The sequence below is a fragment of the Oryx dammah genome, unplaced genomic scaffold, assembly GCF_014754425.2.
Source record: "Oryx dammah isolate SB20612 unplaced genomic scaffold, SCBI_Odam_1.1 HiC_scaffold_3, whole genome shotgun sequence".
Taxonomy (NCBI): Eukaryota; Metazoa; Chordata; class Mammalia; order Artiodactyla; family Bovidae; genus Oryx; species Oryx dammah.
The window spans coordinates 66,340,290-66,356,719 of record NW_024070187.1 but is presented as its reverse complement, the minus strand read 5'-3'; the positions used below and the strand labels follow the sequence as shown (position 1 = coordinate 66,356,719).

The following is a 16,430-nucleotide window of genomic DNA, read 5'->3' as shown; positions in this document are numbered from 1 at the left end:
CTGTAAGTGTATCAGATGCGCTCTGCTGCTTCAGGTTGGACAGAAAAGACTTATTCTTTTGGTAAAACTGGCTGCTTCGCTCCACCTCACTGGGTTACACCTGGCTCGCCACCATTTAGCGGAAGGGGAGGTGCGGTCCCTAGTTCCGATCGAGTCCCCGGTCTCCCACAGGTGGCACTGCTCGGGGCTCTCCCGGGCCAGGAGTGTCCTTGTCCTCGCGGGGCGGTTGAGGGGGGCAGGAAGGAGGAGGTTCCTGCGTCCAGGAAACACCAGGGACGTTCCCGCGACTTCCCCGAAGCTTCCGCTGGGTCCGGGGAGTCGGAACGCGTAAGCGACCCACTCCCACCTTCAGTCTCAGAACCACGGCAGAGCAGTGGGAACAGGTCGCCGCCGGCCTCCGGCAGCTGGAGGCGGAGCCCTCGCAGGCCGGGCGGTCGCCGGGCCGGGCGGGGCGGGGAGAGCCGAGGACGGGGCGGGGCTCCAGGCACAGGACTCGGAGGCTCCGGCGGACTTGTGTCCCGCGCTCCGCGAAGCCGGTGCTCTCCAGCCAGGTAAGGGCGCTGCGGGCCGGCGAGGGCGGCCCCGGGCCTGCGCCACTCGGGGCGGGGAAGGGTGGGTGGGGATGTGTGCGGCGAGAGGCGGGTTCCAGCAGCCCAGAGGCTGACTCTCGTGGAACCAGGAAGGATTTTCTCTACCCCGCGCGGCCGTGAGCCCGAGCGCGCCGCCCCAGGTGAGGACCCCCGTCCCCTGCGGGCTACGGAGGGACAGGTGCGCGTCCCGGCGTAGCCGCGCCTTCCGGCGGCCGCAGCCTCTCCGTCCCCCGGGCTCCGGCGCTGGCTTCTCCCGAGGAGCGCCCGCCCTTCTCCTTGAGTCTCGGGACAGAGGCCGCCCTGCAGCAAATTCAGCGTTGGGTTCACTTCCCAGCCGCGCCGCGGACTTCATTCCTCCTCTCTTCCTGGGCAGCAGCGAAGTCTTGATGCGAGAGTTGGCAGAATCGACAGACTTTCCATGGCATGTGTCTGAGTGCCTCTCCCCCCCTGCCTTACATTTTTAAATCTGGGAAACTGTGTTTGAATCTTGATAGCAGGGAGTCGGTGAATACATGTGTTGGGAAAACTAGGGCCTTGACTCGGGGGTGTGCGCTTTTCTTCGGATCCTAAATTTCCTTTTGGTTTGATTTTGTTTTTGTTTTTTATCCTCCATGGAAGAAGAACAAGTTGCTGTGTATCAGATTCGGAAACAGTCTCATCTGTTGCCATTCTTTGGAAACTGGAAGACTTGATTAGAAGGGTAGGTCTCAGTGTTAAGTTAGAACAACAGGATGACTGGTGGCTAAGTGGGTTTGAAGCTTATCCAAAATAGTTAAGTGTTCTGAGCATATACCCTGTGTTTTTCCAGTGAATGCCCATTTTTTTCCTCTTAGGAAATTCTGAGAATTCACTTTTTTTTTTTTTTCTAGATAATTCTTCCCTAAAGAGCTAGAAAGGAGGAAACACTCCAACAAACCAGTAGGTTTCCCAAGTAAGTTTAGGATTTAACAGGTTGGTTTGTGATACTGGTAGGTTAGTTGTTGAGAATTGCATGGAGTGTCATGATTTATATGGAGAATAGAAAATGTGTATAACAGTCTCCTTAAGTATTTGAATTTTTTTTTTTTTTTTTTTGGTTTGGGTACATTTTCATTGTTTAGGGAAAAACCATACTTTCCCAATACTCCAGTTAATCTGATCAGTATATTCTTTTGTCAGTTTTAGATGCTTACTGCATTTGTGTTAATGATCTTGATTCTTCCCAGAGGGTGTGTACATTTTGGTTTGTAGAACTGTATAAGGCAAGCATTGCAAACACATGGGACTCAGTGTTGTTTGATGGGCAAACCTCTAGTTTGCCACACACAGGTTCTTGAACTAGAATTTTGACATCTTCTCAAATAGAAAAAAAAAAAAAAGAATATGAATGTATGCTCTAGCACTGTCAACCTGTTCCTTGCTTATTGTGTATCAAAATAGTCATCATATTTTGTGAGCAGCTAGTCACTCAAGGGCAGAGTCTATGTTTTATCAAATCATAGTGAATCTCAAGAAAAAGGCGATCTTTGCTTCCTAAGTTGACCCTGGACAGGATGGCTGGTGGCATTGTGGCTGTGTCTGGCCACTTTTTGCTTGAGGAAGAATTGCTGGTAGAGACCTTCCTCTGTGTGTACAGAGCGCTGGCAGCCTGAGCCTTGCGCTCCAGGCATATCTCTACCTACAGGTTCCTCCTGGTTGACCTGGTTGGTGCCTCCCTTCCCCACCCCAGCTCTTCCAGCTCCTTGGCTTCCATCCTACTCCACTGCTCCCTGGGATTCCACCCCTGGAGAGAATCATTTTCTTGTTCAGGGCAGGGATAGTCCACATAGTTGACAGGGCTGTTGATGCCCAGCTTGGTGCATAGATGCTGTTGATGATGGGGCTGCCTGTTTCAGAGCCCTTACTGTGTTCTTTTTCCATTGTACTCAGGCAAAGTGGAGCAACTGATGTTGAACCCAGATCAATTGCTGTGAAGCCTAGCTGCCTTGGTTGGATTAACTGGAGTCTGCTAGAAAGGAGTGCAATTGGTCCATGGTCCCTGGCAGTTCTAAAATTATCCCGTCCCAGGAGAGATTATGCTATGAGACTAGCTTTGTTGAAAAGAACCCCAGAGGAGAAAGGCATAGCAGTTGTCTTCACCTACAAGCATGCCTCCACCCAGGCTTGCCTTTGCATCTCTGCTCTGGCTCAGCCAGTTCTTCTTGGTTTGGATTATAACTATTAACTTTCCCACTAAGTCTGACTATTCAGAGCTCAGATGACCACAGCTGCATGGTCTAGATGTAGAAAATGATATTTTCTTTTGTTTAGGAGAAACAAGGCTCAAATTTTCCCAAACAAATTGTTATTAGGGAAACAGAGCAAAAGCAAATAATAAAAGGGCACAGAAGCCACTATGCTTTTTGTTTTGTTATATTCTTCTCTTTTCAGTTTGTTTTAAACTTTTAATCCAAGTTACATTTTTCCCTCTCCAGAAATAACCACTTGTGATTCCCTGAGCTGGTTATATTGATATTTATTCCTTGTAGGCGATACTTGTTGCATTTTTCAGTTTGAAGATTTATCTGTTCACTTCCCGCTGTGGAAGATGATGACTTGGTTCTCTTTTTCCCTCTGACCTCCCATCTAACCACAGCTTCCTTATTTTCCTATTCCTGCAATAGTTAAACAGTAATTAGATCAATATTCATAGCCAAGCCAAGTACAACTTCTTTTCTTTGGAGTCAGTAATTGCTTTGTTTGTTCACTGATTTAGCTTTTTAAGTACTCATCATTAATTTTACCCAAAGCTTTTGAATACTTTTCAGATTCTTCCCTTGGAAGCATCAGGTATTCTGTCAATTGCATTCTTGCTCTAGTCTGGACTGGCTGCCTTCTACATATGGGCACAGATGTCACCCTGAGGACCTCCCTTTGTCATCGTCCTGGGAATCCCCATCATTTCTCTCCTGTATCAGTTCTCCTGTTACGTGTGGCACATGCCTTTCTTATCTTTGTAGACTCCTTTGTTTTGGTATAGTCCATCCTCAGTAAGTTTCCTGCTGAAGGCTGCATAGGATGTATATTTTTTTCTATTTAGTTTATTGATTTGTGTTTTGTCTTTTCATTTTATAGCAAGTGCTGAAAATATGTTTACCACTGTCAATTGATTGTTTATCTGACTGCAGAGTTATAGGATGGAAGATTTGAAGGCATTGTCTCATCATCCCCTTCTGGATTGTGGTGTTGCTATTGAGAAATTCAGATTCCTTAATTGTTAAGAAATCCTAACAGTTAACAATTGTAAAGTTTTTCTGACACCTTAATTTTGTCTGTAACCTTTCTACACACCTGCTGTTTGTGGAAGGAAGTTTATAGAATTCCTTTCTGGAAGTTTATAGAATTTTCTCTTGGCCTCCATAATCCTGAAATTTTCATGTGTGCTACGATATGGGTCTGTTCTCATCCATTGTTCTGGGTTCTTCCAGTCCAGAAATCTGTGTCTTTCTATTTGGGAACTTTTCTTGAGTTATCTTATTGATCATTACTTTTTCTGTATGATGTTACTTTCAGAAAATTATTGTTCAGATACTAGATATTTTGGGCTAGATACTAGATATTTTCTTACCTTTTCTTTACTCTTAGCTGTTTTTTTTATTTCTTGTTTCTATTTTGGGGGAGATTTTCTCAATATTATCATGAGCTCCTTCCACTGAGTTTTTCATGAGTGTAATCAATCATATTTTAAATATTTAAAATTAAAACCTTTTTGTTCCCTGAATATATATACATATGTATTTGTGTGTGGCTTTTGTATTTCTTTCTTTCTTGATTTTGTTTTATGGTTTCAGTGTCTTATCTTTCTGAGGAGTTTTGTTTTCTTTTCTTTTAAAGCTTTTTCCTTCCTGCACAGACTCAGTTTCCCCAGGTTGCTATTGTCGGTTTGTTTAGATCTTTACCTTTTGTGTTACAGACTTGTATTTCTGATATCCTATGTTGTCTACTCATATCTAAGTGGGGCATTAAAAAGCTAAAGATGTAGTGGGTTTGTTGACTGGGAAATTCATTATTGGGTGATTTGGGGAGACTCTGATGTTAGTATCTCTCGGGCTGGTGAGGGTGCTCAGAAAAAGCTCTTGCAGTGTTTTTCCTGGCTGATGGGAAGAGCCTGGCTGTCAGGAATCTGGGAGCTAGGTGGAGAAGAGGCTGATTGTCTCAGCATCTGCATGTTCATGTAACCCCTCCATGATATTAAAACACCCAAGCTGTGGCTGACATACTCCAATACAGAGACCTTCTCTTTTCTGCCCTCTTTGCGAGTAGTTACATGTTCATGTAACTCCTCTGGGGGAAGAGGCAGGGAAGAAACTCCAGGTGTTTTTTTTGCTGGGGTGGAGAAGGGGCAATCATTTAACTGCTCAGACTGGCTGAGACCTGGGAGACCTAATTCCTTCCTTAGGAGGCTTTCAATTTTCATTTTCGATCACCCCTCCCCCTAAAGAGGGTGCGATTGTCTTAACTTATTTAGATTGCAAGGCGATCAAACCAGCCAGTCCTAAAGGAAATCAACTCTGAATATTCACTGGAAGGACTGATGCTGAAGCTCCAATACTTTGGCCACCTGATCCGAAGAGCCAACTCACTGGAAAAGACCCTGATGCTGGGAAAGATTGAGGGCGGGAGAAGGGGACGACAGAGGATGGGATGTTAGATGGGATCACCGACTCAGTGGACATGAGTTTGAGCAAACTCTGGGAGATAGTGAAGGACAGGGAAGCTTGGCATGCTGCATGCAGTCCATGGGGTCGCAAAGAGTCAGACACAACTGAGAGACTGAACAACAGTTTAGCATTTTGAGATTCCATGGTATAAATCAGGGTGGATCTTGGTTTCCCTTCACCCCACCAAAGTATTTTTACTATTGTCTCTTTTCTCATTCTCTCCATCCTTGTGCGTCTGTCCCTCAGTTGTCATTTTATTGGACTCTCGGGCGGGAGAGAAAGCAGCAGGTTTGTTTGCTCTGCTCTTAGTGCCGGAAGCGTAGCTTTCTTAACCACCCCTGCCAAGGGACTAGTGTGGTTTAGCCACGGCAGTGTGCTGCCATTTTTCCTACCTTTACCCAGACTAAGCATTCTCTTTTATTTTTAATTTAATTTAATTTTTTTACTTTTTGGGTGCACCATATGGCATGTGGGATCCTAGTTCCCTGGCCAGGGATCAAACCTGGGCCCCTTGCATTGGAAGCACGAAGTCCTAACCACTGGACCACCAGGGAAGTCCCAATAAACATTTTCTAACCACTCTGGGTGTATTTTCTCACCCAGCCCAGTTTAGGCCCCTCATTCCTTCCTATATCACTCTAAGGATCCCCTACCAGTTGATTCCAGTGGTCACAGGAAGCAAAACCCCTCTCCAGCCCTAGCTTGAGTAGAGGTATAGCTTACTGGTCATAGAGCCCTGGTTCCTGCTTCTCAAACTGGCGTTGTCTAGGAGGACTCATTATGTCACCTTGTCTTCTGAGTGTTACACCTTTCAGTGAAGCTCAGCCTCTATAAGTCTAATGTTTTAAGCTGGAAGGTGGGCCTGGGGTCATCGGTGATCATGTGGTTTCCAGTGGAAATTATCATATGTCCTTCTGGAGGCATTTATCACATAGTTGCCTTACCAACAGCAACATCCTCTCTTCCCATTTCAGAGTTCACACCTTTTCTTGGAATGGGCACCAAGTTCCAGTTTCTGGCTTGGATGAGCAGGGATGACGGACTTACCCTGCTCCTCACAGATGATCACAACTTTCCCAACCCTGTTTAACCAGCTGAGACATTCTTCAGGCTCCCTTAATGCAGTGTGATCTTACAGCTTTCTATCTCAGTAGCTTGACAACACCAACATGATTTTCTGGTTACGCATAGAGGAGTGATGCAAGAGTTAGCTTCCACTGAAGCTGGAAGAGTGTTGATCACACACCACCTTATCTGTGTAGAAAAAGCAAAGCTCTCTACCCTCATGATGGTGGCTATGCGTTGGGAATCCAGAAAAACCAGTGCTGCCAGTTGTTACAGTGGAGCAGATACAGCAGTCATTCTGAAGGATGACAGCAAAGGATAGGATGGTTAGGAAACCCTCAGCTAGAACTCACTAGGTACCACTGTGAACAAAAGCTTGGCCAAGGGGAATACCTTTGGTGCTCATTCTTCCCTCTGTATCTCCACAGATATCCTTCCCTTTTTCTAAACAGAACCTTTGAAGACATTGCAACATCTTTTTCCAAGTAGCATACCTTTTCTTTAATGTGCTGAGTAATTCATATAAGTTCTTCTTTTTGTTTTCTTAGCTGAAATGTGAACTCTCCCAGGTTAAGAGCACATGTCTAATGAATACTAGATCATTGTGTCAGATGAATTTTCCAGATAATTGTCAACACTTGACAGTTAAAACACACACACACACACACGTCATAATTATCCAAGTTGTATCCAAAAGTCTATATTCACTAAATTCTTTTTTGATCTATTATATTTTTATTTTTTTAAACTTATTTCGTATCAGGGTATAGCTGATTGACAAACAATATTGTATATTCACTAATTCTTGATTATAATTTCACCTCTCTTTGGCTGAATACACTGGCCGTACAGTATTCAATTTAAGTATTCCCAAATATAGTGAGGAGGAACTAAAAAGTCTCTTGATGAAAGTGAAAGAGGAGAGTGAAAAAGTTGGCTTAAAGCTCAACATTCAGAAAATGAAGATCATGGCATCCGGTCCCATCACTTCATGGGAAATAGATGGGGAAGCAGTGGAAACAGTGTCAGATTTTATTTTTTTGGCTCCAAAATCACTGCAGACGGTGACTGCAGCCATGAAATTAAAAAACGCTTACTCCTTGGAAGAAAAGTTATGACCAACCTAGATAGCATATTGACGAGCAGAGACATTACTTTGCCAACAAAGGTCCGTCTAGTCAAGGCTGTGGTTTTTCTAGTAGTCACGTATGGATGTGAGAGTTGGACTGTGAAGAAAGCTGAGCGCCAAAGAATTGATGCTTTTGAACTGTGGTGTTGGAGAAGACTCTTGAGAGTCCCTTGGACTGTAAGGAGATCCAACCAGTCCATCCTGAAGGAGGTCAGCTCTGGGTATTCTTTGGAAGGACTGACACTAAAGCTGAATCTCCAATACTTTGGTCACCTCATGCGAAGAGTTGACTCATTGGAAAAGACTCTGATGCTGGGAGGGATTGGGGACAGGAGGAGAAGGGGACAACAGAGGATGAGATGGCTGGATGGCATCACGGACTCGATGGGCGTGAGTTTGAGTGAACTCCGGGAGTTGGTGATGAACAGGGAGGCCTGGCGTGCTGCGATTCATGGGGTCGCAGAGAGTCGGACAGGACTGAGTGACTGAACTGAAGTGAACCCCTAAGTTAAATTGTGGTTTTTTTTTCCTAGATAGTAGTGATTTCAGTGTTTATTATTCTGAAAATACAATTTAAGCATGCAGTAGAGTTAGTTTTTACCATTGGGATTATTTTTGTTTCACAGAAGGCAGTTGGCTTTCTATTTTATTTTCCTGCTTTGAGTAATAAAAATTCTTGATCCTTTAAGCATGCAGAGAAAAAGAAAACAATTTAACTGAGTTTTGAGTTTTAGGTATGAATGCTTTTTACTTTTTTAAAATGATATTCAGCTTATTTTTCACAAATTTAAGCTAGTTACAGAAGCAGTGCATTAAAGAATTCTTGTTCATAGATTCTGGAATCATAGCTGAGGTTTTTGAGGCTCAGCTGGTGACACATCCCGCTTTCCTCTCCCAGACCAAGGATGGAACTCTGCCTGCCACTAGCATTCCGCAGCTCTCAGTGTGCTTTCTAGACTCTCCCTGCCATCATTAAAAAGAAGTCATTTTATAGAATTTTATATATTCATTGTTAAAAAATTGTGGACAGAACTGAAGCTTGCAAAAAGATTTAAAATAACCCCCAAACTGTTCCAGAGAGAATCTTGGTAAACTCCCCTCTCCGTCATCTTTATCATCATTTGACTTTCTACAAATCTTTAGCAACTTTCTAGAAAATAATTAACTGAAGGAGCATTGTGTGCAACCATTTATGTAACTCTGAATTCTATAATCTTTACATATATAACACATATATAGATACATTAACACATACACACGTGTGTATGTGTGTATATATATATACTTTATAAGATTATACTTAGACATGCTATTCTTTGGGTAACAGTGTTCAAAATAGGCATCTTCTTATAGGAATAATGATCATTTTTAATAGCCTGGTGACAGTCTGTCTTGTTAATATGCAGTGATATTTTTGAACCACTCCCCAATTGTTGGACATATCTTTTGTTTGTTTGTCTTCAAGTAAATAGTGTTGCTTTATCTTTTTCCCGTTTGGGAATTGTTTTCTCAGGAAATATTTTTCAAAATACCGCTCTGGGATTAAAGGATTTCTAGTTTCCATTAATCATTGTCAGCAGGTACATAATAATAATTTATAAAAGCTCACTGGCTATATAAAGTTTCCATTACCTCTTTTTTGACCTTTTGGATCCATGGTATCTCTTTTGGGTGAAGACAAGGTTTATCTGGAGTTCTTGAGGCCATGCCATGTACCTAGTTGTAGGTCAGATAGTAAAGCTGGAGTAGCCTGACAGGTTTATTTGGGGAGACTGTGTTCTTGTTGATAAATGTCTACAGCCTCTTTTTATTTTGTTGGATATCTGATAGGAAAAGTTTCCAGGGATCAGTAACAAAATGTGGAGGGGTTGTAATGAGATCTGTGAAACTAAATTTGTCTTTAGTACCTGGTCTAAGGTTCGTGGAAGTGGGGAAGGCATTATATGTTCAGTAGGGAATTATGACTCTCCCACCCATTTCCCCATTACTGGATTGCATGAGGAAGTAGGAGGGGCAGGGCAACCAGTAACAGGAGAGAATTTTGTAGTAATGCAGTTTCTTGATAAAGAACTGGAGCAGAGTGAATTCCTATTCAGGTCCCTACCCCCACACCCCCCAATCTCTCAGTCTGATGTTTAAAGCCTAGGCTAGATTTCTAAGTTAGCCATTATGTGGTATTGTGCTCCCAAGCCTCGGGTTTTCCATCTATTAAACAAAGCATAATGACACCTAATTAACAGTCCACTTCAGAAAGATTCATGGCCTAATGCTTGTAAAAGACTTTGAGCTTTTCCCAGAGTGTTTTATATACATTTATGAGTAATGAGATGGCCTGCTCTATTTAGCAAAGGACATCTAAGTTATGGGTTTCCCAGGTGGCACTAGTGATAAAGAACCTACCTGCTAATGCAGAAGATGTAAGAGACATGGGTTCAGTCCCTGGGTTGGAAAGATTCCCCTGGAGGAGGGCATGGCAACCTACTCCAGTATTCGTGCCTGGAGAATCCTATGGACAGAGGGTCAGAGATGACCAAAGCAACTTAACACATGTATATTATGCCCATTTTACAGATGAAAAAAGTGAGCCTCATAGAGGATAATGCCTTGTTGAGAATCAGACAATAAATTTAATGTGGTGTCTGTGGAATTTTTCTTGGTCTTTGTGGAAGAACTGACTTATTTGAAAAGACCCTGATGCTGGGAAAGACTGAAGGTGGGAGGAGAAGGACAGAGGATGAAATGGTTCAATGGCATCACTGACTCAATGGACATGAATCTGAGTAAACTCTGGGAGTTGGTGATTGACAGGGAGGCCTGGCGTGCTGCAGTCCATGGGGTTGCAAGGAGTTGGACACTACTGAGCGAGAACTGAACTGAACTTGTGGAACGAGTGGAATTTAAAACAAATTCTGCAGAAGTGTATGTGTTGGGAAAGTGGATTTTACAGTTTTTAAGCAGATATAACCTTTTGCTGGGATAGGCTACTCCTTTGTGAGGAGGAATCATGTTTGACAAATTCCCTAGAGTTCTTGAGGAACGTTGCATAGTTATGGAAGCTAGGGATAAACTGTGAAAAGACTCCACACAAAGGCTATTAAATAAATTTAGTCAGTGGGAGGCTGGGAGAAATATTTTTAGAAGTCGGGAATAGGGAGGGGACTGGAAGACAGAACAGAGGTTAAGCATAGATGGACATGTCTCAGATTACAAATATGAGTAAGTTAGTTTATTACTATTTCTAAAGTAGAACATGTAGAAGAGGGAGTACACAGTGTAAACTCCCAAGTTTACAGTCACTCCCAAGTTTACAGTCAACCTGAACCTTTTGGGATGTAAGAAGCCAAATTGCTGGTCTCAAGTTCATGCAAAATGTCAGGGAAGTAGTAAAGAAAGCATTTAGGTAAAATGAATCCATCTGTACATACGAATGTTCTAGTTTACTCAAGAATGAGATTCAGATATTACTGTCAATTCTTAACTGAAGACATTGATTCACTGTAGGATTTAGAACAAAAAAGCTAGCTACATCTTAGCTGTTGTTACACATAATTCAGAAATGCTACCTTACCGGTTTTCATGATCCTTAAGCATATAAGACTGTTCATCAGTGTACCTTAAAAACACAATGGACTTAGAAAAAAGCAAATATATTAATCAGCAGCATAGAGGATTGAGTAAATAATTCTGTCCAGTTCTTTGGTCTTGAAAGATAAATGCTGAGGAGACACGTGGACATGGTGTATTCTCTTAAGCCGTGGCAACCCAAGCTCTATTGTACAGGAAGATCTTTCATTTGCACCTTCATTTCCAAATAATGCTCCTGTGGCCCCCTTGTATTTAACTGAGCATGTAAGATGTGCCAGACTCCATGCTCAGTTCTTTACATTGGATTATCTCATTTAACCCTCCCAACAATCCCTATAAAGTGGGCAAGATAATTTTTGGCATTTTTATAGATGAAGAGCCTGAAGGAGACTCGGGGAAATTTGGTTACGTGGTAGAGCCAGAGTTCAGAACAATACAGTCTGACTCCAGTGTATTCTGCAAGCTCTCCTGAGCTACACATACTGAGCTACCTGCTTGCCCGCTCCCTCTGTTATTTTCCCTCCTGGTCAACAGAGTTGGACAACCTGGAATAAAACATAGAGGTCTGCTTCAAACAAAACTAAAAGCAACCAGCTCCCCTGAGTATCATTCCAAGCCCCTCGCACTATAGGTCCTAAGATGTCTTCACAGCAGCACTGATGAATAAAAATATTTTGGGACTTCCCTGTTGGTCCAGTGGCTAAGACTCCATGCTCCCAATGCAAGGGGCCTGGCTTTGATACCTGGCCAGGGAAGTAGATCCCACATGCCACAGCTGAAGATCTTGCATGCTCAACTAAGACCCATACAGCCAAATAAATAAATACATATTTTAAAAAAGAAATATTCTGTGTGCCAGACATGTAATTTAGAAGTTTCTAGTTGCCACATTAAAAAAGCAAAACACAACAAGTGAAATTAATTTTAATAGTATATTTTGGGTAACTCAGTACATAAAAAATATTTTACCATATAATCATATAAAAGTTATTAATATGATACTAGAAACAACTCAGGAGCTTACTATGAGCAATACAGTATAATACAATGCAATGCAATTCAATAGAATATCTTATGCAGTACAGTGAATAAAGTAAAATGTAGTCCTACCAAACAAAGTTAGGAAACATATTTTACACCACTTCAGTTTTAAATTTTAAATTAAAATTAATTAAAGTGAAATTAAAAAAATTAGTCCTCAGTTGTAATAGCCACATATCAAATGCTTAATTGCTGTTTGTGGTGAGTGTCTACCATATTAAATGGAGCAGCCCCATAGCAAAAGTTACTGTCTGTCTCCAAAGGCCTGGGGACTCCAGATTCTCTATCCCCACCCTATTCCTTGACCCCTTCCAGCCCCCATGTCATCTTCCCTGCCTATACCCAGGGCTACCATGTACAGTTGTGCAGGTTATTCACTGCAAAACTCTGGGATGTCATTCAGGTGGACGATTTGGTAGATGTGTTTACTGTGAGGATGGAAGTGAAGTGTCTAGATGAAGAGACGTAATTTCCTAATGCATGCAAAGGCATTTTTTGGGGAGGGGGCAGTGGTTGCAGTCCTTTTATACCTTCCTAGCATTCCAGCAGTTGGGCCTGACATTTGTCTCTTGTATGCTCAGGACTTTTCCAGTGTTCACAGCCTATGGCTAAAAGTAAGGAAGCAGCTTCAGTCACCCTCTCCTCTCCCCCAGATCATGTCACAAACCCATAGTCATTTTTCATGGTAATTTACCTTGGAGCCATGTGTCTCACCATCACTGTATCCTCAGTGGCTGTCACATAGTATATACGTGCTGAACAGATTCACTGATTTGAATTGTCATCTCAGAGTTCATTCAGGGCCCCTGTATTGTAGCCTGAGTTGCCCTTAATGAATCTGGACCTGAGGCTGATTTATCCAAGTTTGCTGACCAGGCTCTCTCTCTCACCAAGTCACAACTTACCCTTCAAGTGGTGCCCTTGTTCTGAATAATAATTGTCATGATTTTTATTATTACTGATAATAGCTACCATTTATTGATCCCTGTTCATCAAGCATTATGCTTAGCAGTTTATGTGTATTATTTCATTTAATCTTTTCAAACATCTCTAGAAGGTAGGTACTGTTTTATAAGCAGGAAACTGAGGCACTGAGAAATTAAGTAATTTACTTGAGGTCACACAGGTGGCTCAGTGGTAAAGAATTCGCCTGCAATGCAGAAGACACAGGAGATGCAGGTTCAATCACTGGGTCGAAGATCGTCTGGAGGAGGAAATGGCAACCCTCTCCACTATTCTTGCCTGAAAAATCTCATGGACAGAGGAGCCTGGTGGGATACTGTCACGGGGGCCCCAAAGAGTCAGACACAGTTGAGTGGCTGAACATACATACATATGCAGCTAGTCAATGTCAAAGCTGAAATTTAAAACCAGTTCTGTCTAACTTCAAAGCCCTTCTAATGGTTTAAGTGACAAAACGGCTTCTCTTTTGGTGTCTGGGGCCTGACTGACAAGTCACTACACTGTCTTTGCCCAGACTTCCTTCCTTTGGGGAACTTTCTATTCACAGTCCATGTAGTTTGGGTGGGGTTGACACCAATGTCAAGGATGGTCATGTGACTCAGCTTTGGCCAATCTGAGAAGTGCCTCCTTACCTGGCCAGGTGATTGGTCAGAGGTGGGCACATGACCTAGACTCACTCAGCCTCTTTTTCTGGTTCAGTTTAAGAGAGGAGGCATTTTTTTTCCCTCTGGGATTTTTAGGCTGCTGGAGTAATGTAACCTAGAACTTCTGGTGGCCATCTTTCTACTACATGGAGGCAGCTGTTTGAAGGAGGAGGGAATGAATGAGGCTGACATGCAGAGAGAAGTACCAAGTGGTGGTGAGAGCACAGATTGCAGCATTTGAACCCCAGCATTCAGATGTGCCTGAATCTTCCAGGACTTCTTGGTTATGTGAGCTAATACATTCCTTTTTGCTATTGTTGTGTGTCCAAATCTAGTTGTTTGGAATTGAAAATGCTAACTAATAGACAGTCTTTTCAGAAGATATTTTTGTCGTGGATTTCCTGTTGCCATTCTCGGTCTGCCAACTGGATGTATTCACTACTTCTTGGGCCTGGGTGCCTACTGTGGTCTGCTCTGTGCTTGGAGGTCTTTGATCCCTGTAGACCCTGTACATATTCAGCTTGTTTCTTCCCTTATTCCACACCCAGCCCCTCCCTGGTACTCCCCTCAATCCACTACCCCTGTGGCACAGCCCACACACAGAGATGTCAGTTGTGCCATGAGTGGAACATTAGGGAAATCGGATCTTTGTAGACATTAGAACAATTACTCATCAACCTACGTTTGAATGTTGATCAAAGATTGTTGAATGCTTAACTCATCTGGCCCCTGACACTCTCTGGGATCTCAGCCAGTTTAGGCCAGAGCATTACCTCTTATCCCTAGTTTCCTTGGCTCCCAGCCTTTCTGATCAGCTGCCTTCTTATGTACTCTCAACTCCCCTGTGATTCTGAGCTTCCAGCCTTCTACTGGCTTCCTGCCCACATCTTTCCGGTGGCCCTCTGAGGGCATTGTTCCATTGTGAATCAGCATTCCCACAGCCCAGCCGCCTCAGAGTGAGAACACTCCCTTCTCTGCAGCTCACTCTTCTGTAGCCTTCTCCTGGCTTCCCTTTGTTCCTTCCGGGACTCGCAAAAGCCATTCTCCTTTAGCCTTCAAGCCATTCATGCAAATACCCTTCTGATTTCTCCTTTTATCACGGACCTCATGGTCATGCTGCTTGGTTCATGGTTTTCTCTCTCAACTCTGCTGTCTCTGCATTCATATGTACAACTAGCTTTATATGTCTGTGATAAGTTGTCCAGTTGCCTTGAGGTACTTAAAGGGAGTAGCTAATTGTGACCAGAGTGGTATATCAGGGACACTCCATAAAAGAGATTACCTGTGATCAGGACCTTAACAAATGGGCTTGATTTCAACAGGTGCTCTTCTAGGCAGAGAGAACTCAAACAAAGGCATGGGGAAGTGAAGACATCTATGTCCTTGAGCTCTTGGAAACAGATGGTAGGATGGGAAGAGGGAACCCAGGTAGAATTTGACATGATGATATGTAGTTAAGATTAAGCAATAACCCAAAAGAGGATCCAGTGTGGAGAATGCAAGCGATGGACCATCCTTTATTATTAAAGGGAGAAGTACTTTGAAGTTTTCAGGCGTAGGATGATAGTACAGATTATAAGATAAACAGATAAAAACCTGTTAGGTTGATTATAAAGGGAGAAGAGTTGTAATTAAAGCAGTTAAAGGAAGTTCATAGTAAGACTAAAGAGGTAGAGAGGGTGGGTGGTAGAAGAAAAGGTGGGAGAATTTGTAGAGCAAACTGATTGTGAGGGTGCAGGGAGCAGGCAGAGAAACCAGCAGGACATCTGCTTCTTAGGAGATGAGAGAGATCAAGGTCCTGCTTGGTGATGGGTGATTTAGAGGTGCAGGATTTGGTGTGAAACAACCGTGTACTAGATGTGAGTCAAAGTACAATCGGGCTTTTAATTATCTTATATATTAAGAGTAAGATGTTTATATCATGATGGTTAAAATGACTTAAATTATGTAAGCTTGGGAATTCCTTGGCAATCTAGTGGTTAGGACTCCATACTTCCACCGCTGGGACCTGGGTTCAGTCCCTGGTCAGGGAACTAAAATCCTGCAAGCCGCACGGCATGGCCAAAAAAAAAAAAAAAAATTGTGTTAAGATGTTTCTCAAACTGTTCTGTAGAATGCTGCAACTCTGGGAGATGTTAATCAGGTTCAAGGGAAACAGAATGATTTCTATCATCAAGTAAGATTCGAAAGTATTCTGTATGATTCACAGAGCCTATTCATGTCTTCAGAGCTTCTGCGAAATGCACACAGGGAACCAGTTAGACATTGATTAACCCTGATTTCCCTAAATATATTTGTCCATTTCAGCAAGCATGTGGTCAACACACACTGTAATAGTGTGATCTGGCCACTGTGCTGGCCACTGGTCAGTAAGAGAATAAAATCAGCCCCCATGTGCCTGCCCTTGTGAGAGTGTGGACTGGTATCATCTGACAAGTTCATGGTGTTCTGGAACAGTTTGGGAAGCTTTAAGGTGTGTAGACATTCTTGTTTGTGCTCTGGAATAGAGTGGAGTGATTTTTAAAGCAATGCCTATTTATTTATTTGGTTGCATCAGGTCTTAGTTGTGGCACTCAGAATCCTCAGTCTTCCTTGTGGCATGTGGCACTTGCGGAGCATTTGAATGCTGTTAGTTGCAGGGGGGTGGGATCTAGTTCCCTAACCAGAGTTTGGGGCTTGGAGTCTTGGCCACTGGACCACCAGAGAAGCCCCTTGAGCGGTGTGCTTATCTCCC

At 43.0% G+C, this 16,430-nt stretch overlaps 1 protein-coding gene and 1 non-coding gene across 5 annotated transcripts in view; one reads left to right on the top strand and one right to left on the bottom strand.

Moving 5' to 3' along the window:
• Positions 1–521: 521 nt before the first annotated feature.
• TEC (tec protein tyrosine kinase) overlaps positions 522–16,430 on the top strand; it is a 149,987-nt gene continuing 134,078 nt past the window's right edge. For 2 of the 4 annotated variants that reach the window (XM_040238154.1, XM_040238156.1), the window contains exon 1: positions 13,743–13,984. In XM_040238154.1, coding sequence (XP_040094088.1) covers positions 13,952–13,984 — 33 coding nt within the window. In that variant the 5' untranslated portion in view covers positions 13,743–13,951. Of the gene's footprint in view, positions 552–637; positions 731–1,208; positions 1,291–13,742; positions 13,985–16,430 lie in introns of those variants that run through there. The other 2 variants (XM_040238157.1, XM_040238158.1) reach the window with 2 other exon arrangements.
• TRNAW-CCA lies at positions 5,751–5,823 on the bottom strand. The gene has a single exon. It is a non-coding gene; the product is annotated as a tRNA-Trp (tRNA).